This window comes from Taudactylus pleione, unplaced genomic scaffold, assembly GCF_031769625.1.
Source record: "Taudactylus pleione unplaced genomic scaffold, aTauple2 ptg000604l, whole genome shotgun sequence".
Classification (NCBI taxonomy): domain Eukaryota; kingdom Metazoa; phylum Chordata; class Amphibia; order Anura; family Myobatrachidae; genus Taudactylus; species Taudactylus pleione.
The window spans coordinates 555,394-580,006 of NW_028285006.1; the positions used below are offsets into that span (position 1 = coordinate 555,394).

The window sequence follows — 24,613 nt, forward strand, 5'->3', positions numbered from 1 at the left end:
AAGGAGCTGCAATGAAAAAAACACCTGGGGCATACTTGGGGACCCCCCCAGAGTCAAGTTCGCTATTTTTTTAACTTTGTTCCCCAACATTTTTTTTTTTTTGGCCCCCAAATTCAAAGTGCTTTTTTTTGGCGTGTCCCAATTTTTTTTTTTTTTTTTGACACATCGTTTCAAGGGGTCATTCTGAAGGGTGCAGGCTATTTTTTTTTTTAAACCTGCACCCCTAAACCCCCAATTCTGCACTTTTTTTCGCCACCTATTCAGTGGTGAAAAGTTATCCCCGTTTTTTATCAAAGACTTTTCAAAACTGCGATAAGTCTCTGAAATTGAATACAGTGTAAAAGTAAAACCTGCGATAGTGACGTCATAACTCCGATATTAACGCAAAAACTGACTTATCGCTCCCATATTGAATACCCCTGTAAGATCCAAATGTTGCTACTACTGTATAAATGAAAGAGCTATTTTACTCTATAAAGCTGTTAATAAGCATAGGCCTGATTCAGAGCTGGACGTAGAGTTGATGTCTGACACAAACGGCTGATTATTTCAATCTGCGCATGCGTCAGAGCTGCACTGCCCATTTGTCCTGATGATTACCGCAGAGAGAGGCAATTTCAGTGGTCATTCCTGGGTGGTAGCGGGGTGGCTAGCCAGATGCAGGTGTGCTGCAGTCAGCGACTGCACATTTTTCTGCAGCTGCACTAATATTGGCAGTCCTGTTCCGATGTACATTCTGCCGTCTGGTGCAATGTTTGATGGTGCGGTCGATGATGCGTCTTAATTCGTAAAACAGCAGATTAGCGTCGTGGCTGCATTGGCTCCAACCTCTGAATTAGGCCCTTAATCTGTACAAAGGAAAGAGCTTTCCATAGCCATCCTACAGTAAATTAAACTACACTACAAGGACAATTGATACACCTACAATTCTACCACCCTCAACCCCAAAATCATCAATTGAACAAGGTAAGCTACTTTCTCAAATTAGTCCACAGAACCTGCAGTATCCCTCTTCCCCGTTGCATCACACAAACATCTGCAGCATGGTTGGTGTAATGGATAGCATTACTGCCTCACAGCACTGAGTGCTTGTGTTTAATTCCTACCAAGGCACTAACTGTGTGGAGTTCTCCCTGTGCTTGTGTGGGTTTCCCTAGTGTGTTTGTGTGTACATGTGGTAGGGAATATAGATTGTAATATATAATGGGGCAGGGACTGGTGTGAACGACTAAATGTTATCTGTAAAGCGCTGCAAAATATGTGCACTATATAAATGTTTATAAACAAATAAAAATAAGAATGGAATGCCTGTACTATTCTACAGCACAAAACATCAGCAGTTCTTTGGAAGCGCCAGGAACCTTATAGTAAATAAACCCCTTCACTTACAATCGTGTTTTTGTTCAAGATTTTAAAGGGCAATGATTTTACTACCCATGTTTTGCTAGTAAAAGCATTGCCCTTTAAAATTTCAGGCACAAACACGTTTGGAAGCGCTGGGTTTTAGAATCCGATGCTTAGTAAATAAAACCCTGACTGTTAAAGAGAAAAAAAAAGCTCCAACATTTATAGAATGCTACATAGCCTATAATGCCAAATTCGGAGGGAGGGCAAAGCCTGTGATCCTCCACTTCAAACACTAGGTTATTGCTAGGGTTGGTGACCATTAGGACATAGAGTACCCCCTCCTCCCCACTGTACAGTAGGTTTACCTGTGATAGTGTCATAATCTCAGCCTGTCATATCTTAAGGACGGAAGTGACTGTCTCAGAATAGGGGCAAACAGCTTGGGCTACAGTATCAGTGTTAATACGGATAGCACTTTTGGGAGGCTTTGTTTTATTTATTGCAAGATTCATTACTATGATTATCATCATCAGCACCTATCATGCACTCCTGATAGTGCATGACTCCACAGATACCTCAGGTCTGTTAACACACCTTTACTGTACTTGCCCACCCTTCCCTCCCCATTCAGTATATCAAAGCATACTGGGTGGTTGGCACGCTATGCATTTTTTGTGAATAGCTTTGTACGGAAATGCTTATTTCTTCTTCAGGGTCCATAGGGCTCCACAGGGAGACAATGGGGGTATAGGGGGGACTTGGAGGACTGGACACCAACAGCAAAGCTTTTCAATCCCAGGATGCTCCGGTCCTTCATCCTATACCCGCCCACAGCAACTCGGTTTCATTGGTGTCCGGCAGGAGCTGGATCACTGTTTAACAGTGGGGCTGCTAGTAAGCAGCCCAAGCATATTTTTATACTTTATTTCATTTATTTTACTACTGAGCAGCAGCGCAAGACAGTGAGGGGACCAGTGTCTAATGCGTAGTCTTGCCTCCGGTCTCGGGAGACAGACTGGAGGCGCTGATGTGGACACCGGTTCGCCGAGACTCCACTGGACCACCAGGGCAATACAAGCACTGGCACGGGGCACAATTTAAGGCCGGGGACCTGGTGGTCTTGATAAAGCTCCAGAGATGAGCGGTTCACGTTGACAGAAGGGTCTGCAGTGCTCACTTGCCATCTAGACATTCCTGGTACACCTGCCCTGCCGCTCTACAGGATTCTCCTAAAAATTTAAAGTACCGATCAAACGGAGATTCATCAGTGTGCTCCCATTACCTATTGCCAGCCAAAGCAACACCACAAGTGTTTCACTAGGGAAAGACCTGGTGCGACTGACATCGGCACTCTACGCTATCTAGCAGTGAGTACTTACTGAGGTTCCCCATACACAGGAGGACATTACATCCCTCAGCGGTGTTAAGCCGCCTACGTCATTAAACTGGCATAGAGAGATCTATTTGAATGATACGCTTAACAAGGTATTTGGATTGTATACGTACAGCACCTTAAGGAATCCGTTCGTACTAAATTCTTTACATAGGAGACTTACTGTCAGTTAACAAATTAGTGAGAAGGCAATTTATTGTTACCATTTGGACAACTATTATGTGAATTAGTCTACAGGCACATTGCAGCTACAAGGATACTATTTTATATTCGCATATTTCAAGCTATATTCTTACTACAGATTTTTTTTCTTTGTCATGTTTTTTTATTTATTTTTAGTATATTTTGCATATCTCATTTTTGATTTTCATTCTGTATAATAAATGTGTATTTTATTTATAAGAAGCCTTGTTGAAATATTTTTATTTTCAGTCAAGTGACATTATATAGCTTCTCTATCGAATTCCCCCCTAAAGCGCTATCCTCTTTTTTTTGTAGTTTTTGTGACCCCGTTGGTTAATGTCAGCCCCTCTCCCAGCTCAGTGCACCATTCCGCTGCGGTCTTGCTGCTCTCTGAGCTGCTCCTTCCTCACCCTCCGCCCTCTCCGAGACTTACGGCAGCCATTTTCTGCATTCAGGTCTCCGGGAACACTGGCTCCAGTCTCCTTGTATACCTCTCCCAAGGGCCAGTTTTATACAGTGCTATATCGTACTAGCCACTACGGTCTGTGTAGTTGATTTTAGTGCCCATTGCAGTTTTATTGCATATTCTGCATTGTATGTGACTTGTGCTAGTGCTGCTGTATGTTTTCTTTTCTTTTTTTCCTATTACTGTCAGTTTATACTGTACCTTTCCCTTTACTCCACTATAACACTGGCATACTAAGGTATAGGGGATTCATTGTACCTCACATCTCACTATATTTGTGAGGGCTAATCACATACTATATATTGCTGTTGCGCTCTAAATTGTGCCATATTGCACATACATGTGGGTTGCTCACTGCACTGTGCCAGATTGTGTGTTACAGTATTCTTGCAGCTACTGTATGTCTGGCAGAGGCAAGAATAACATGCAGCCTGCTGCTCCCACTCTGGTGTCTTGTAAGTCCTGCTCAGCTGGCTTAGTTTCAGAGGAGCTAATTCAGGATGTTCTTTGTGCATCTTGTTATACTGCCCCGGTGTCCTCTCCTCAGGACCCACCCTGGGCTACTTTTTCACAGGTGGTGCAAAAATTGCTGACCACCTATTGGTCCCTGTGGTAGCTCCCACTATGGGATGGCCATAGCAGGTACTCCCTGCAATTCCTTTGCCTCCCCCATGGGTAGACATACTTTCTACATCAGTGCAGAGTCTGGTGGTTACCTCTACTGCCTTTCAACAAATGGAGAGCTTTACCTAGTAAACCTACTAAGCATGCTGTGTTATCTTCCCAGTCCACCCAGCTATCAGATTCTGAATTATCATCTGGGGAGACAGAAGATGCAGACCTATCTTACTCTGACTCCCCCTCAGGAAACGAGGAACCCCCCTCTAAATTGAATATACCTGCACTTGTGAGAGCTGTGAAATCTATTCTTCAAATAAAAGAAGCTTTGGATACGGCTTTCCCAAGGCATCTGCCACTTCTGTAGTAACCCGCCCTATTGTTTGGCTCTGCTCATGGAAGGCAGATTCAGACTCTAAAAAGGCATTGGAGTCTCTGCTTTATTCTGGGGATATCCTGTTTGGCCCAGAATTGGATAGAAATGTGACTAACTTGGCAGCTTCCAAGACGGCGTTCCTGCCCTCGGCATATAATGCAAAGCCTCGGATGTCATCCTTTTGGTCCTTTCGCCCTCAAGGAAAAGCTAGATGTCAGTCCTTTCCAAGGCATTAAATAAGGCCGCCAAACAGACCTGGGCGACGAGACCTCCACCTACCAAATTTGTGGACAAGCATTCAGCCCGACGGGATGGGCCTCTCCCAGGGTGGGAGGCACACTTCTTCAAATTGCCCAGTTCTGGCATCATATGCCTGGGTAAGATAAGTGGTACTCCCACGGGTATGCCCTCTCCTTCCGGAGATGACCCCCTCAGCAATTCTTTTGCACAGGAACTCCATTGGAGTCCTTACTGCTCTCAGGAATAATAATTCTGGTCCCCTCCTCACAGCAAGGGAAGGGCTACTATTCTACCTTTTTCTTAGTTCAGAAGCCCAACGGGTCTCATTGGCCTATCCTCAAATCTGAACAAGTTTATCCTGATAAACTTGTTCAGATTTGCCTCTGCGCTATTATCTTGGCTATGGAGCCTGGGGACTTCATGGTGTCTGTGGACATTCAGGACGCTTACCTACATGTACCTATAGCGCCCCCTCATCAGCAGTATCTCCGGTATGCTGTACTACAGCAACATTACCAATTTCAGGCTCTGCCTTTTGACCTTTCAATGGCTCCTCGATCATGGCAGTTATGTCGGCCTACCTTCGTCGTCAAGGGATCAGACTACTCCCATATTTAGACGATCTCTTACTGTTATCCAGCTCCCCAGAAATAATTCACCGCCATCTACAGGTAACCATTGCCTTTCTACAAATGCACGGTTGGCTGAACAACTGGAAAAAGTCCTTGACATCTTCTTAAAGAATGGTACATCTAGGAGCCCCCTGGACTCTCAGATTCAGAGAATCTTCCTAACAGCAGACAAAATCTTGGTATTACAGTACCGGGTGCGCAGACTACTACACAGTCACAGTGTGTCAATGCAGACCCTGGGATCCATGGTGTCCACCTTCGACATGGTGGAGTTCGCTCAGTTTCACTCCAGGCTCCTACAACACCTGATCCTCTCCAGGTGGAATGGGCTGCCCCATCTGCTCAGATCTCAGATGCTGGGCCTCTCCCCGGAGGTTCGCCTGTCCTTAGCCTGGTGGCTACAGACGTCCCATTTAGACAAGGGACGCCCCTTTTGGACTGAGCACCTCCTCACCACGGATGCAAGTCTCCTTCCAAGGCTGCTGGACTCCAGCCGAGGCGATCAACGTCCTGGAACTCCGAGCCATCTACAGAGCTCTCGCTCTGGCTCAGGATATTCTTCAGGACAGGACGACAACGCCATGGCAGTGGCCTATCCCAATCGCCAAGGAGGCACTCGAAGTCGGACAGCAATGGCAGACGTGTCCAACATTCTCACGTGGGCCGCACGCTATCTACCAGCCATCTCCACAGTGTTCAACCCAGGAATTCTCAATTGGGAAGCGGATTTCCTCAGCCGTCATGATGTGCATGCATGAGAGTGGTCTCTACATCCAGAAGTCTTTCAACTCCTGGTGGACAAATTGGGTCTACCAGATTTGGACCTCAAGCCACAACCACAAACTTCCACTGTATGGAGCCAGGACAAGGTATCCCAACGCAGCCTTCATGGAAGCATTATCTGTGACCTTCCATTTGGCGTACCCTTCCTCGGGTTCAAATATGAAGGGGGCACAGTCCTGTTATTTGGCTTGGCCCAGATGCCATTGGTACTCCGGCCTTCAAAGTCTCTCCATAGATGTTCCTCTTCAGCTGGACCTGGCCTATCTGTCTTTAACGGCTTGGCTTTTAAGACATCCCTCCTAAGGGCTAAGGGATGTTCTAGCTCTGTGGTCCAGACCATGCTCAGAGCACGTAAACCGGCCTCGGACAGAATTCATCAACGGATATGGCATACATATTTTCAGTCGGGTGCTCCTAGAAACTATGACCCTCGAGTTTTTGAGGTTTCTAAGATACTTGCCTTTCTTCAGGCTGGACTGGATCTTTGACTCTGCCTAGCATCTCTGACAGTGCACGTCTCTGCTCTCTCCATCTGGTTCCAGCACAGAAGTGCTCCTCTACCGGATGTTCACACCTTCCTGCAAGGTGTTCTACGTATACAACCCCCCTTTGTCCCTCCTGTGGCTCCGTGGGATTGGTCAGTAGAACCTCTGGAATCAGTAGATGTCAAGTGGCTCACTGCAGAGACTCTGTTTCTACTGGCTATAGCATCTGCCCGTAGGGTATCAGATTTAGCTCCCCCTTTTTAATCTTTCATCAGGACAGGGTTGTTCTTAGAACGCGCCCTGGCTTCCTTCCCAAGGTGGTTTCTCGTTCCCACCTTACAGAGGAAATTGTGGTTCCGGCCTTTCAATCACTAGACCTCTCAACAGGTGAGGCCTCTTTGGATGTGGTCCGTGCTCTGAAGATCTACGTGGACCATACTAGTTCCATCAGGAAATCAGACTCCCTCTTCATCCTCTATGGATTCCATAAGGGGGGATGGCCAGCTAACAAACAGTCTCTGGCCAGATGGATTCCCATGACTATCTCACAGGCTTACACGCAGACTGGCCTTCCTGTGCCGGCTTCAGTATATGCTCATTCTACTCGCTCTGTGGGTCCCTCGTGGGCAACCCGCTGTGGCGCCTCTGCTGAACAACTATGCAAGGCGGCTTCGTGGTCCTCTGTCCACACCTTTCTTAGGTTCTATGCCTTTGATACATTTGACTCTCAGGATGCTTCCTTCAGGCGCCGGGTTCTCCTCTCAGCCCAGGAGCGTCCCCACCCTTGAAAAACCGCTTTGAGACATTCCCAGTGTCTCCCTGTGGAGCCCTATGGATCCTGAAGAAGAAAAGGAGAGTTATGGTAAAACTTACCCTTGTTATCTCTCTTTCTACGAAGTCCATAGGGTCCACAGGGCACCCACCCTGACGCACCTGGCTTCTATGGTTTTATTCTCTTGGTCATTCTCTGTGTGAGAGTGTGATTCTTCAGCGTAACAGTCTTCCTTTCCTCCTATCCTGCTCCTGCCTTGGACTTGCTAACAAAACTGAGTCGCCCTCAGGCTGTGAGCCGGTAGGACCAGAGCATCCTGGGATTGAAAAGCTTTGCTGTTGGTGTCCTTTCCTCCAGGTCCCACCTCCACTCCATTGTCTCCCTGTGGACCTTATGGACTTCGAAGAAAGAGTTAACAAGGGTAACTTTTACCAAACGCTCCTTGTTACATAAAAAAAGACAGACTTGCATCAACCCAACATGCGTCCCGGTATCTCTTATCCTTATTTTTTTTACACATAGTATTCTCATAGACCATTGTCTGTTCTGGGGTATGGCATTTAAAATATTCAATAGTTTGGAGTATTTGTGAGTGGACAAGATCAGGGTATGCAGTTACTACTTCGACAATCAAATGTCGGTACTCAGAACTGGGACAGTGTTACAGTAGGTTAGACCCTTAAAATGCTGTGTTAAACGACTGGCATGAACAGTGTTGTCTTTATCATAATGTTTGATGTTGTAAAGCAGACACTGCTAATAATGCAATTATTACAGCATTTTAACAGGCCAGCATTACGGAATCACAGAGAAAAATAGAGTGATCCAAAAGCGCGATCTTCTATTAATTGATTCTGTCGAAGTGGAAGGAGAGATACACAAGAAATTAAATCCAAAGTACATGGACCCCTTTTAGGGCTTCAAAATCCTCCACCTCCGACTCACCTCCAAATGGAGAAATATGTTCACATAAAGGTATCTGTCTTGCGTCAGCTTACAGTGGAAATACAGGTATTCATATATTCCCAATTGGACCTCCCCTATGTAAAAACACTCACCTGGGACCAGGTATAAACGTTCCCATCAGGGTTTCCTTAGGTCCAACAGAGCACTCCTCATTCCAAAAGCTGGAAGCAATCCTTTCAATACAATGATCCAAAAATCATATAAAAGTCCAAAGTTTATTGGTACAATACAATCCTTATAATAAATTTAGTTCTTTTACACACCTGTCAGGCATGTGCATTAACCATTCACCATTAATGTGTTATATAGAGCCACTTATGCATTAAAAATCAATTAACTAGCCTACAAATATGTCTTTACACATCTTTGCTGCAGTTGCGCTGAAAAGCCCCTCTCGGTGCACCAATTCCCCTGAGAGACTGCTAGTACTGTGGGTCTTTATTTGCCGAAAATGTGTCTAAGCCACAATGGGATGCGATTTGGACGCACCAGCAGACTGAGCTGATTAATTTGATATATGACACTTGTATATCTGTGTGCAACTCAATATCTGAATCTGTATACAAAGTGCTACAATGTAGGTCCTGCAGCTTTTTTCATTCAAAGTTCCATTGTGCTTCATATACAGACTCAGGTGCACACAGATATAGAAGTGTGTCATATCATATTACTCAGCACAGTCTGCTGGTGCATCCTAGTCACATAATATTGTGAATTAGACACATTTTCAGCAAAAACAAAAAAGGACCCCCCGACAGTACGAGAGTAGCACAGGATGTGACTGCTACCTCAAGCCAGGCAAGTCGTGCTGTGTAGCATATTAAGGCTAGATGTATGAGTACACATCTGTATGTTCATTCAATCAATTCCTTTTTGATTACTCAAATTGCCCTGACTTATAATACTCCAGTTCTGTATGAAAGTAAATACTGACATTCTGGCTCTCAAAACAACATATTGGAACATTCTTCTTCTATATTTGGTGCTCACTTCTGTCAAATAAAACTGGGTCTTGTAAATATGTACATTAAAAATGGCTGGTACAATATACTATAAATCTGCACATGCTCTTCTAACAAACATAGACAGTCTCTACAACTGTGGATCTTTTTAAACATCTAGGTACAAGCCATCAATCATGGCAGCAGATTTGAGCAAGAGATCAAAGCTGAACAAGAAGAAAAAAAGAGACAAGCGGAAGAAAAAGAACAGAGAAAAGCTGCATTTAAAGAGCTACAGTCTACCTTCAAGCCATAAAGCAGAGCAATCTATTTTCATAGCATGCACAGAGAGAAATCTATAAGTGGAGTTTGCCAAATTGTGTTTATCCGCTGTTGTATAACCACTGCTAGCACACTCAGCCAGGGGCTGCACACAGTGGTTCATAAATGTGCGGGGCATCCAAGATAAGGCACTCCTATAAATTATTTACAAAAAAATTAAATCTCTAATTTATTGCTTATGGTTGTATGGACCAATAAAGTGAATCATTTTTTTTAGTGATTTCCATTATTTTTTTCTTATTTTGTTGCAGACGCAGTATTTTTTTACATCAGTATATCGCTGTTATCTGTGAAATGTAAATAAAAAGAAATCAAGTATTTGAAAGTGTTTATCTTCTAATATAATAGTTTTATTTTATATTAATCATTTTGCTATTTGATCAAAATAATTGCAGCTATAGCAGGTGTGATTTAATGAGACTGTATATAATAGGCTTGTATTGATATTGGAATATTTGCACATAGTTGATTGGATATAATTCATATAGTTATATTAGTAGAGACCTGCAAACAAATTTTGGATGTTTTAAAGAAATAATACTGAAAATGTATATTGAGATTGGGTAATGCAACTTGCAGAAACAAGAACTGAGTAAATCAGTTCTGCTCACTGAATAAGACATATCTCCTCTCTAGGTAATATCGGTGTCAGTGTTAAGTGATTATTTGGGCACACTCATTCAACTGGCATGATATCAGCACAAAACATAGCAATGGAGTCCAAACTTCATTAAAATAAACAAGAATATATCTGCTACATAGCAATTTAGATGTTTTGTTTATAATATGAAATTATGGCAACTTAGTGCATAAGTCTTAAGGCGCACAACCACTTGGCGATGGGGTAACGACAGTACGATTACAACATTGTAATCGTACAGTCGGTCCCCATCCCCTCTAGTGCCTACACTGAACGATTTGTCGTTCAGTGCAGGGACCCTCCCTCATCCCTGAACATGGTCAGTCTGTCATTATCTGCAGATTGACCGGCATGTTCAGGCGATGACTGATGTCAACGACCAGCGGGAGCACACATCGCTGGTCGTTTCCGACGATTTGTGCACGATTAATGAGTGATTGAACGATAACGATGTCATTATCGTTCAATCGCTCATTAATATCGCCCAATTGCTGTGTCCGCAAATCTTACTGTTAGTAGAGATACCACTACAGAGAATAAGCATAATGATCTGTGCTTAACATATCCTATAGCACTATAAATCAGCTATACATAGGGGCATATCCAATTAGCCGGGATTCCACGCGCGGGTGTCCCCGCTGATTGACTTTACCTCGCACCTCATGTAGGTGCGAGGTAAAATCAGCGTGAGGCCACCCTATTCGGCCTCACGAGAGAGGGTATTACACACTGATTCCGCAGTTCTCGCTCGGGAGTCCCGGTCTAATGACGCGGGGAAATAGCTATTTAACTGAATAGCTAAACCCTGCATCGCGGGACTTTTGCCTGTCAGTCAGGCAAAAGTTTCACCCGCGGCTAATTGGATATGCCCCTTAGTGTTCCCGCTAGCTTGTTTTAGCTTTGCGCAGTGCATTGACGATTTTAAAAGGGCAAAATGCACCCTGCCCTTTTAGCGGCGCCCCGTAAAAAAGCATGCCCTCAGCCTTCCCCACCCACGGGCCGCAGTGTCCTGCGGGTGGAAAAAGTTACGGTGAGTAATCACCGCCGGGTGAATAGACGCCGTGCGCACTGCATCTATTCACCATAAGGGGAGAGTTTGTGGGAAACCCAGCACCTCCGTAAGTGCTGGACATGCCCCCAAGTGTGATAAATTGGAGTTGTGTCCCAAGGACATACACCCTTTTTGCGAGAGCGCGCCTTTGCCGCTCACAGAGACTGCTGGAGTTCCTCTACCCCCCCCCCCCCCGTCCAGCGCCCTGCAATTTCCGCAGGCTAACGGGAACACTATATACTCTAATTCATAAGAGTAGAGTCACAATTCTTATTCCCTTTATGTTCTACTCAGCTCAGGAGTAAGATTAGGAAATACTAAACTCAATTCATTAACTTGTAGGCTACTTTTAGAAAAAAGCTTTGACTGTAAATTCCTGGAAAACACAGCTTTCTAATAAAATCAATTTAAAACATCACTTGACCCGTTGATGATAAATAGGTTTTATATCCCAAGGATAGTTGTAAAATCTTAAAATATAAAACCATAATGTATTGACTCATCAACGCAGGGAGACCTTGGGGTGTAGGTTGGATCTGGATCCCGGGCACCACGCAGTTAAAGCTTTGCTCTCAGGATGCCGAACAGCCGAGGCACCACAGCGAGCTGCCCACGAGGGGCCCACAGACCGAGTAGAATGAGCAGTAACAAGCCGAAACAGGCAAGCCTGCCTGTGTGTAAGCCTCTGAGATAAAACATTGGCCAGATGGCTTCGTATTACTGTTTATTGGCTGGCCATCCTTTCTTGTGAAATCCATAGAGCACAAATAAGGAGTCTGATTTCCGAAGGGAACTGGTCCAGTCCACATAAATCCGGAGATCACAGACCACATCCAATGAGACCTCACCTGCCGAGAGGTCAGGTGACTGAAAGGCCGTTACCAAGAATTTCTTCCTAATGTGGTTTCTAATTTCCATATTAATCAGGAAATTATTGTGAGTGCAAAGCACAGCCCTGTCCATATCAGAAAGGGAGGATGACAGGAGAGCATCCTCAATTCTGACACCCTCCTGGCAGAAGCAATTGCCAGGAGAAAGAGAGTCTTAGCTGTTAACCACTTGAGATCCACCGAATCTAATGGTTCAAATGGAGGGCCTGAAGAACAACCGCCAAATCCTAAGGAGCCACTGGGGGAATAAAGGGAGGTTGAATCCGGAGAACACCTTGTAGAAAGGTGTGGATATCCGGGAGCTATCCTTCATTGGAACCACACTGACAGTGCGGAGACATGTACTTTCAATGAGGCCAGGCAAAGGCCAAGGTCCAATCCTGCTTGAAGGAATGCCAGAATTCTGGAAATACGGAACACCTGAGGGTCGTACTCCAAAGAGCGAAACAACTGGAAATATGTATGCCACACCCTGTGGCATATCCTGACTGAAGCAGGTTTACGTGCTCGGAGCATCGTGCTGATGACTGAGCTAGAGAATCCTTTGGTCTCAACAGCCACGCCGTCAAAGACAGACTATCCAGGTCCGGGTAAGGCAAAGACCCTGAGACAACTGGTGTGGACGTTGAGGCAGCAGGAACGGAGTGCCGATGGAGAGACTCCGAAGATCTGATTACCAATTACTTCTGGGCCAAGTTGGAGCCACCAGCAGAACAGTGCCCCCGTCTTGCTTCAACTTCCGGAGAATCCAAGGAAGCAGGGATATCGGAGGAAGGAGGTACGCAAACTGGAAGGTCCACCTTACTGACAGAGCATTCGCCAATCTTGCTTCGGCATCCCTTGTTCTGGACCCGTACACTGGTAATTTGTGATTGTATCGGGAGGCCATGAGATCCACCTCCGGGAGGCCCCATTTGTCCACTAGGAGTTGAAACACCACTTGGTAAAGAGACCATTCCTCTGGATGCATGTTGTGACGGCTGAGGAAGTCCGCTTCCCAATTGAGAACTCCTGGAATGATACTGCGGAAATTGCCGGGAAGTGTTACTCTGCCCACGTCAGAATGCATGACACTTCTGACACTGCTATACCTCCTTGATGGTTGATGTAAGCCACTGTGGTGGCGTTGTCGGACTGAGCCTGCACGGGCTTTCCGTGAAGAATGTGACTTGCCATCCTGGGGGCCCTGTACACGGCCCCAAGTTCCAATATGTTCAGGGCTGCTTCAACTGCTGTCCAACGGCGTTGAAATGAATGCGGACCGGTCATTGCGCCCCAGCCCCGGAGACTGGCGTCTGTCGTGAGGAGTATCCAGTCCGGAATCCAAAAGGGGCGACAGTTCGTGAGATGAGGTGTCAGTAACCACCTAGACAGAGAGACGCACCTCTGGAGAGAGCACCATCATCTGAGCTCTGATCCGGTGGGCTAAGCCGTTCTATCTGGAGAGGATTTACCCCCCCCCCGCCGGGGCTTTGAATGAAACTGAGCATATTCCACCATGTCGAATGTGGACACCATGGACCCCAGAACCTGCATCACCGAGTATACTGACACCAGATAACTGCGGAGGATCTGCACACTCACAGTTGCAGCGAAGAGATCTTTTCTGGAGTTAGGAAGATTCTCTGCTGGTGAGAATCCAGAAAGGTTCCCAAATAAACTATCCTTTGTGAGGGAATTAGGGAGGACTTTTTCCAGTTTATCAACCACCCGTGCGCTTGTAGACAAGCGTTTGTCAAGCGTAGGTGGTGCTGAAGCACCTCTGGAGAAACCGCCAGCAAGAGGAGGTCGTCTAGGTATGGCAGGAGTCGTAAACCCTGACTCCACAGATGAGCTGCCATGACAGCCGTAACTTTTGTAAAGACTCTTGGAGCCATGGATAGGCCAAAGGGCAGTACCCGAAACTGGAAGTGTTGGTGCAGAATAGCAAACCGAAGATAACGCTGGGGAGAAGACGTTATGGGGATATGCAGGTAAGCATCCTGAATGTCCAGGGATACCATGTAATCCTCAGGTTTCATAGCCAGTATGATGGAACGTAAAGTTTCCATCCTGATCTTGGGCACCCTGAGGAACTTGTTCAGAGATTTGAGGATGAGGGATAGGCCGATGAGACCATTAGGCTTCTGAACCAGAAACATAGTAGAATATCATCCAGTCCCTCTTTGAGAAAGTGGAACTGGCACAATTACCCCTGCTTTCAGCAAGGACTCTATGACTTCCTGGATCTGCAAGGCCTTGTTCCTGGCGGAAGGAGGGCTCGTACAGAAAAACTGGTGGGGAGGTCTTCGCTGGAATGAGAGAGCGTACCCCTGAGAGACCACTTCTTTTACCCAAGCATCCTTGGTGGTTTGACACCAGCACTGGGCAAACTGAAGAAGTCGGCCTTCCACTCTGGGATCCCCAGAGCGAGGCCCGTCCCATCGGGCTGAGGGTTTATCCTCTGACTTGGAAGCAGGGCATCTTGTGCTCCAGGCCTGTTTCTTAGGCTTGGTGGTTGCTGATTGTCTAGGGAAAGACTGTCCTTTGGGCTTTCATTGAGGACTAAAGGACCGAAAGGAAGAGGTTCTAGCCTTGGAAGGTGCAGATGCTAATGGCAGAAATGCCGATTTAGATTTTGCCAGCGTGTCTACTATTTTGTCCAGGTCCGGGCCAAACAAATTCTCCCCATTGTAGGGCAAGGCTTCCAGGCCCTTTTTAGAGTCAGCGTTCACCCTCCAGGAGCATAGCCACAGGGAGCGGCAAGCAGACACTGCCGCGGCCGAGACTCTGGAGGTCAGCAGACTGGCATCCAAAGAAGCCTCACCAATATAAGCAGCCGCATCTCTAATGTGGCCCACCAAAAACCTCTGAGTCTCAGGAGCCTCCTCGGGTAAAGTCTCCTCCAGAACATTTGCCCAACCTTCTATTGCCTTAGCCACCCATGAGATAACCATGGACGGATGGGCAACCGTTCCCGAGAGATAGTAAATTGATTTCAGGCACGTCTCCACCTTCCTATCCATAGAATCCTTCAAGGAGGAAATGGAATGCATGAGTAGCGTGGCACTTTTTATTAAGCGAGTAACATGAGAATCCACCGCAGGAGGGGATTCCCACTACTTACATCAAGGAATGGATATCGAGACCAAACGCTTTTGCGGCTGAAACCTCTTACCAGGTGCTTGTCAAGCCTCCGCCATATGGTCTACCAGCTTGTCAGAAAGAGAAAAAACTGCCTAAGTCACCATTACCTGTTTAAACTGAGGGTATTTGAATTTAGGGGCAGGAACGTCATCCTCTATCTCTATATGGATCGGGCCATCCACACCAAAGCCAGAACATTAATACTTGATTTAGGCTCCACCTCAAGTGTAGGGGAATCAGACGTCTTATCCATTTCCCCATCTTCTGTGTCTGATAGCTGGGATGACAACACAGGGCGTTTAGATGCCTTCTTAGGTCTTTCATTCTGTAACATGGTCTGCAAGGCCATAGAGGAAGCTACCAAACTCTGAACTGAATAAAACATCCACCCAGGATGGCTTGTGGTAGTCCCTGGAAGGGAATGACAGACTGTTGTGATACCGAAGGGGATTGCATATACTGCAGTAATCCCTGGTAAGGAGTGACAGACTGTGGTACTGGAGTAGACTGCAAACAATGTGGGATACCCTGAGAGGGAAGGATGGTGTGTTGTGGTCACCCCATATGGGGTAAAACAGACGGGACTGCTAGGTGATCCACAATAAAGGCCAGGACCTGAGAATAAAACGCCCAAGGGGGCACCTGTTCCATTGTTAGGGGGTTTGAGGGGCCAGGCAACTGATAGCACCTCACACATAACCCATCCTGAGTTAAATCCTCCTTACCCCTGCAGCACAGAGCTTGCAGGAGAGCAGAGTAGGTGCAGCATTGCGCTCGACCTGTCTGACAATATATTTGGAAAATCAGGAAGCGCTATAATGGACCTGACTAACGCTAAAAATAGCTGTCAGACCCCACTTGTATGCAAATCACTGGTCCAGAAATATTGCACCGTGCAGCACACAACCGTATGTGACAGACTTTACAAATATTGTAATCTATATATGTGAGGTTAAAGAACCATCCTAACTACACCTGTTAGGGCTGGTAGTAAAGGAAAGGGAAAGATATAAACTGACAGATTGACAGCGCTAGTATAAATCATATATAATTCTGCATTGTATTACATACCGCAAATTGGCACTACCATTAACTGCCCAGATTCAGTGTCTGGGAAGGCTATAGTGCTGCATACACTGACCCAAGGGAGAGGTTCGCATGGGGACTGGACCACACGCTGTCCTGAGAGATCTGCGATGCACCAGGAGAAAATGGCCGCAGGAGGAAACAGCTCAGCAAAGCCAGACCTCAGTGGAAAGGCGCGCTAAGCTGAAGGGAGGAGCTGGTAAACAGGGAAGGCTGCCTCCCCTGGCTGGAAATTAACCCCCAGGAGGCTGGCTCCCTTACCAACTACAAGTCCCTGGTGGTCTAGTGGACCGCAGGTACAGTATGTGCCTGCTTCTACCGCCAGCACCTCCGGTCTGTCCCCGTAGTTAGGACTGCTGATAAGCGGGTCACTGCAAGTGGTCACCTGCTCTTACCTGTCACTGTACATCCAGCTGCAGTCCGGGATGTCCCGCGGGGCCCGGCTAGCACAGACCCAGGGGTCCCGCTGAGATCCCCAGATCGGTACTGGCGGCAGGATGACGGAGCGGCAGCGCTGACATCCTATGGACAGTCTGCCGCTGCGCGCTCTGAAGACAGGTTAAGAAAACTATCCAAATCATAAAATAAAATTAGCTTTGGGGCTGCTAGACAGCCCCCCTGCATTAACAGTGACCCGACTCCGGCCGGGCACCAACTATAAATGAGGTACCTCTGGCTCGGAGGCGGGGTATAGGGAGGATGGACCAGTGCATCCAGGGAGCAAAGCTTTAACTGCGTGGTGCCCGGGATTCAGATCCAACCTAAACCCCAAGGTCTCCCTTGTGGAGACTATGGACCCTGAAGAAGAAACATGAAATTCGGGGAGTATATGCCTTCCATGACCTAAGCACCCACTAAGCAGAGATTTTTCAAACTTCGACTGGCTAAAAAGGGGTAAACTGTTTCCTCTCGACCAAGGTGATTGGGTGACAAATCAACATAGCCCAAGTGCTGTGGGACTGTAAGCTCATTGTCTCAGACAAGAGTGCCATGGCGTACAAGGGGGCTTTTAAAGGCACTGAGCAGAACCTTCAAAGACATCAGGGACAATGATGGAGTGATGGTGGTGTCACCGTGCTGCTAGCTGTAGACTTCTGGCAGACTCTGCTAGTAGTACAGAGGGGAACTTGACCTGACGAAGGAGTGTGTCAAGGCGTCGTGTCTGTGGCCCCCCATCTAGAAACTATCAGGAAGAACATGAGGGTCCACTTGAGGGGTGATATCTCCCGCTGGGGAATTCTCAAAACTCCTACTCAACATAGGGGTTGGAGAGTATCCAGAGTCCGAAGGAAAGGTGACCATCCCTGCAGGTCTAGGCACAGTAGTAAAGACCCTAGCAGACCTCACAGTCAGTATATACCCTGATATTGCCGATATCCAAAAAAAAGTCCATGGACTGGCTGTACGATCGTGCCATTCCGACCCCCAAGAACGACACAGCTACCTTCATTAATGACACTCTACTTCAGTCGTTCGAAGGGGCAGAAATGGAGTACAGGCATGTGGACTCGGGAGTGCAAATAGATGGTCCACTACCCCGTGAAGTTTCTCAACACCATCAACCCTCCTTGCCTCACAGCCCATTCTCCTCAAAGTGCGGGTTCCAGTTATGTTGCTGCGGAACCTCAAGCCGACCAAACTCTGCATTGGCACCAAGCTGCAAGTAAAGGCTCTCCACAGGAACATCATCTAGGCCACAGTGTTCACAAGCTGTGCTCTGATGTTATGAGTGGTATGAACATCCAGTCACCCAGAGTACCCCTTCGAGTTCAAGAAGCTACAGGTTCCCCCTCAAGGTCCATTTTACAATGACCATCAACAAGTCCCAGGGGCAGTTGCTGAAGGTGGCAGGGATTGACTTGAGGGAGGACTGCTTCTCACCTGGGCAGTTCTACATGGCCTGCTCCAGAGTGAGCTCACCCAGCAGCCTGGTGATACTAGCACCTAGGGAGAGAACCATCATTTTGGTTTTCAAAGAAATCATTAAGTAGAGAAAAAAAAAAAAGTTTACATAAGTCTTATCCCACCTTCAATTCTTACAAATTAAAAAAAAAAGTTTCAAAATCTCTTTAAATAGATACTACCACGCTCCTTTACCCCAGAGGCATACAATGAACTAAGCATATAAATGAAGTTAAAATGGGATGAAGGAAATGGAAATACCCGGGTGAAACGGGGCACATCGGCTACTAAAAGATAAGAAAGGATTGATCCGTTCTTATTCTGCCCATCTCAGATCATTATGCTGTGACAACGATCAGTTTGAAAATTTATAAAACCTGTAGCCCAAACATAAAAAGAAACAAGTGAGTGACGCTTACCAATTAGCAGCTGTTCATAGGAGCTGTGAAACTCCTAAGATAACATAAGAGAAAACAGCGCTTAATGGATCAATATTATTAATAAAAAATCCTCATATGCAGGTAAAATGTTATTTAATATATAAAATACAATTCAGAATAAAAGATAATTAAAACCAATATATACAGCCATATATTAAGAAGACCTGTCCAAAGGTTTATGTAGTGTGCACACTAGGTCATAGGAAATCCCAATGCTCCACCGTTATGTATGCACACTTAATATTGATGCAGCAGTGTGATAGACTGAAATATCTGGTATAATATCCAGTGGGGGTGAAGATGTAATTTACCCTTTGCAGATCCTCAATTAGCAAGGCATCCTCGCAGAAAAAGTTCCATCCAAATATTGGTAGGCAATCAGGGTAGGTATCACCAATGGGGCTGGTCCGGAATATACTGTAGTCAAAGTAGTGCAGGTAGGCAGGGAGATCGTGTGGTATAAACCCACACCTTCCACAGGAGCAAACATGGCATATCTCATATATCCAAAAAGAATAAACACTGAGCGACCAACGAGTCCAAGATGGCTGTCTGAACAGAATTCTCATTTTAGAAATGTGCAATATACATTAACTATGCTTATCCAACATAGCTAACTACATATTACTATAGTAAATACTGTGTTGAATTTGACACATGAAAAAAGTAGAGGTTTTATACTCAACTAAATATGTCCGCTATGCAGGCTTCCATCTTTGCTTCTCTAACTACACATGCAAACTGACTGACAACTAGGACAACTTGTTTTGCAGAAATGCAAAGTGTGTATTCAGAATCAGTGCTGTCCTCACATCTTATGCTGGCTACACACTTAAATGTCAGCAGACCGATCCACTGTAGAATCAGACGATTTGTAAGCTATACACACTTACCAAACAATAAAACCGCTCGATATGTCTGGCCAGAGATCACAACTGGGCGGGCAAATTTTAATTTCCACACCCAGTTGTGATGTCAGTGGTCCCTGCAGCTAGTGTACTGGCGGTCTGCAGGTCACCCATACACACAGCCAGACGTACCGATACATTTGCAAGCTATATCGGCATCGACTGTGCTGCAGGGCTGACCTGATGTCTGTGAACGACATATCGCGTGTACAACCCGCTGATTCACTTGCGATATATATTGTTCGTCGATCCAACGAATACAATATATCGACAAGTGTGCACCCAGCGGGAATTTGTTTAAGTTTAACCATGTTGCGAGTGCTGAACCTAGGGAGCAGTCGAGGTGTTGATTTGCTAAGGAACCAGTCCATACACCTCAAACAAAGAAAAGAAAAATAATCAGTAGAGATCCTAATTGCTAGTAGGGGTCTACCTAAAATTGTAAGTGTACAGTACAATCAGATCATTAAACACCCAAAAAACAATCCCCCCTGTGGTTAACCACAAAGTTATATAATATACGATAACAAAAACTTAAGTGAAAGATTTCAAATAACTTTAGTAAGTCGGTATAGTACGGTAGCAGAAGAAAACAAACTAACATAACTAGAGTAGGTCGACAGAGTCAGGTAAACATACAATAAGTGTATATTCGATTATAATTTATCTCAACTAGGAAACCGTTATAGTGGACAATCACTGGGGTGCACCAGATTCACCTCAATAATAAATGTGTAAAATGGCTATTTTGTATAAAACCACATATATACTGCAGGTAGTAATGTGTAACTCAAAACTATGGTGCGACTACCCTGATATTAGGTTATGATGGACAATCATGAAAACAGAACTATATGTGTATATACTTGTGTGACCTAAGCAACAGATGAGGTTATGTAATTTACAGGAACAGAACTAATTCATAATAAAGTGACAGTAGTTATGTAAAACACTAGGGCACATAAAACTTTGGCAGCGGTTCGCACCCAGGGGTATATTTCCTAAAGTGTAGGTTTTTAGAAGTGGAGATGTTGCCTATAGCAACCAATCAGATTCTAGCCTAATCTGGATAGAGCTCCTAAACAGAGAGGGTAAGTAAGGGAGGGACTGGTACCCACAGCTGAAGGAGAAAGAGTATGTAGGAAACGATTATGGGCATATATATGCAATGTCACACAAGGACGTATAACGTACTCACCAAACCTGGTCCAATAGTCCAGTGATAGTCCAGCAACAGTGCACAAATTACAAACAAGTATGAGGCAAGAGTAATGGATCCAATGGATGGCAACAGGGCAGTGGGGATCAGTTACAGCCAACCCCTCAGGATAGATGTTATGTGGCTGCAGTAGGGAACAGAAATTACTGCATTGCACCTGTTGCAGGGAGCATCTTTGGCCAGCACCACAGCTTGGCGGGAGGTAGCAGAGAAGTGGTGCATCGCTGTTCAGTTCACCGCCATGAGAAACCTGCCTAGGGTAGAAGAGACACCATCCAGGTAGAAGAAAACAAGAGATGAGCCCCATTCCCAGACACCACCAGTTCTCTGGTCTCATGAAGTGGATGGAGCCAGTCAGATCCTCCGAGGATTGCCACGACAGTCCAGACAATGAAGCGGAGGATAGGAGACAGGGGCCAGTGGGAGCATACAGGTCCAGGAACTCCTCGGACCGCTAGCACAGGTGGAAAACAGCAAGGAAGCCAGCAGACCAGCAGGGTCCTCGGGCGTGGCCAAGAGACAAAGACTGCCGGATGCTGGAAGGCTCCCAGGGAACATGGGTTACAGAACACAGGCGTGGGTGCAGGCAAAAGCCAGAAACATCGTAAATGTATTGGAAAAGCCATGTAAAGTGTATAGTATAGTAAATGCATACAAAAAAAAAAAAAAAGACGGAAACCATATTAAATGTTTTGAAAAAGGAAAAAAAAAGCAAGAAATTATAGTATATGTATTTAATAAAAAGCCGGAAAGTAAATTGTATTGAAAAAGTCAGGAAATTATTAATTGCATTGAATAATCCAGAAACCATAATAAATGCATTGAAAAAGTATAGTAAACGGGAAGCCGTCGGACGGAATCCCGATTGCCGGCTGCCTGACTGTCTAATCCCGGCAAGGGTTAAATGGCAGGCATCGAGATCCCGACGCCTATCATTTTACCTAAGCTGGAAGACTGACGCCTGGCTTCCCGATCGAAGGTAAACCTGCGCGGACAGCCCCGCGCGTGGGGGGGTAGGGGGGAGATCCTGTCTCGGAGGTCTACAGATAATTCCTTGGACTTCATGCTTGGTGTGTGCTCTGACATGCACTCTCAAGTGTGGGACCTTATTTAGACAGGTGTATGCCTTTCAAAATTATGTCCAATCAACAGAATTTACCACAGGTAGACTTCAATTAAGTTGAAGGAACATCTCAAGGATGATCAGTGGAAACAGGATGCACCTGAGCTCAAATTTGAGCTTCATGGCAAAGGCTGTGAATACTTATTGTACATGCAATTTCTTAGTGTTGTTTTTTTTTTAAATTTGCAAAAATCTAACAAAAAAACTTTTTACACGTTGTCATTATGGGGTATTGTGTGTAGAATTTTGAGGACAAAAATGAATTTATTCCATTTTGGAATAAGGCTGTAACATAACACAATGTGGAAAAAGTGAAGCGTTGTGAATACTTTTTGGATGCACTGTAATTACATATAGACACAATCACACTGACACACAAACATACAGCTACAAAAAAATAAACTGCTACATAACCACACATAGGGGGCAATACACTTAGCCACGAGGGGTGCGTATCGGGTGTGTATTGCCGTTGCCACGACGTTCAACGATGGCAATGGCACCGTATCTCGCACCCCTCGTGGCCCTCTTTCAAGCTGAACTCGCTCAATTTTGGACGCAGCCCCTACTGGGCTGCGCAGTTTTGAGCAAGTTCAGGATTCCGTCAAGTGCATCGCTTTTAATTGGATTGACCCCATAGATACTTCTATTTATAACCAAACATACACAGGTACACAGATACAAAACCACACAAATATATAAGCGCAAGTAGATACAGTACACACAAATACATGACCAATCATAGAAACACAAATGACAATATATAACCACACACATACAAAAACATTCTTTGATACAGAACCACACATAGATGTACTGTATACTGAAACATATTCACACATAGATACACAAAGATACATAACTAGACTATATATAAATACATGTAGATCTAGATACTGTACATAAGCAATTTTAGGTACACACACAGATTCCTAACGGTCTGGGATCTCAGTAAGTATGTCATACAAGAGAAAAAGGAGAGATTCCGCACAGATCCAAGAATTAGAAAATATTGTAACCAACCATATTGCAAATATAGATAATAATCATCATGAATCCATGTTGGTGGTGCTCCCACAGCCTAAGTTAGAGTATAGTCAAACACTAAGAGAGAAGTAAGGCTTTTTGTTGGGGCACACTTAGAAGAAAAATTCAAAAATATTAAATTAAAAATTAACCTTTAATATATATATTAAAAATGATATTCAGAGGTACCAATAGTCACAAAATTAATTGGCGAAAATATTAATTTAGACAATTTCTGCAATTCACATACCACACAAAAAAAATACAATATCAGTGAATATACTTTAATGAAATAGGAGAGTACCACGGATATTGGTATACAAGTCACACCATGTGCCGTCCTAATAGCCCCATTGAAACAGTGCAGTTATTTTATCCTACAGTACCAGGTCTTCCTAGATGGTCTCCCATACCAGTACTAACCAGGCTTTTACTGTATCGCTTTCAAGATCAGACGGGTTTGGGCATAATCAGTAAAATATGACTGTAGGTTAATTAGTATCACTGAAAATAATTGGGGATCTGCCCTATGCACATGGTATGAACCTGTTAGAAAAATGTAGGACTGTTTGCAACAGAAACGTCCAATTAATTGATGATAGATTTTCAAAAGAAGGAATGCAGAGGCATGCCTTACTAGTGATGCACACAGTTCATAGTAGGTAATATAACTAAAGATAATGACAATGGCATAAGTGTACAACACATGTGATAAAGTCCTAGATCAATTATTACACTGAATATAGAAAATAATAATAAAAATAAATAGAATTTATAAATTAGCCACAGAATAACTGAGAGCCGCACCTAAATATCTCTTAAGCTGCACAAATGCGCTCAACACAGAGGATATAAGCACCCTTTATGTGCTGGGTGAAAAAACTGTTAGATACTATAGAAAGTCAAATGCTAGGGTTTAGTGTCTCACATGAATCTCAACAGTACACATCTATGTTTGAACAGACAAACTAACAGAAAGCCAGCATGAAAAAAGGGGGACGTAGTGAATACATTTGTGTCAGTTCATCAAATACCAAAAATCAGCCTCAGTGCACAGTTTAAACTGACCAATATAATAAGCTGTCAGTAAGTTACAACCTGATCAGAAACAGTCGGTTATCAAGCTAAATAGACAGCTATTGGTTGATCAGGCAAAGTAAACCATCAGCAATGTCATAGTATATTAAAAAGGTTAACTCATGATAGTCATTTGCAGGCTGACGAAAAATATATAATATCAGCCTTAGTAGGCAGTTATCCCCCATATGCAGGAATACACATCATTATTCCTGATAAAGTTCATCATCAGGAAATCCAATGAAATAAACCAGGATAAACAGCAATATTTAGTACTGGTATGGGAGACCGTCTAGGAAGACCTGGTACTGTAGGATAAAATAACTGCACTGTTTCAATGGGGCTATTAGGACGGCACATGGTGTAACTTGTATTTATTTATTTATTTATTAACAGTTTCTTATATAGCGCAGCATATTCTGTTGCGCTTTACAATTGGAAACATTGATAGAACAAAACAGGGTAATAACAGACAGACATAGAGGTAAGAGGGCCCTGCTTGCAAGCTTACAATCTATACCAATATCCGTGGTACTCTCCTATTTCATTAAAGTATATTCACTGATATTGTATTTTTTTCG

The 24,613-nt window shown here is 44.7% G+C and overlaps 1 protein-coding gene across 1 annotated transcript in view; it reads left to right on the top strand.

Annotated features, from left to right (window-relative positions):
• EFHD2 (EF-hand domain family member D2) overlaps nt 1-9,794 on the top strand; it is a 67,393-nt gene extending 57,599 nt beyond the window's left edge. The window contains exon 4 of the mRNA XM_088453962.1: nt 9,384-9,794. Coding sequence (XP_088310088.1) covers nt 9,384-9,518 — 135 coding nt within the window. The 3' untranslated portion in view covers nt 9,519-9,794. The remainder of the gene's footprint in view (nt 1-9,383) is intronic.
• Nucleotides 9,795-24,613: the final 14,819 nt, after the last annotated feature.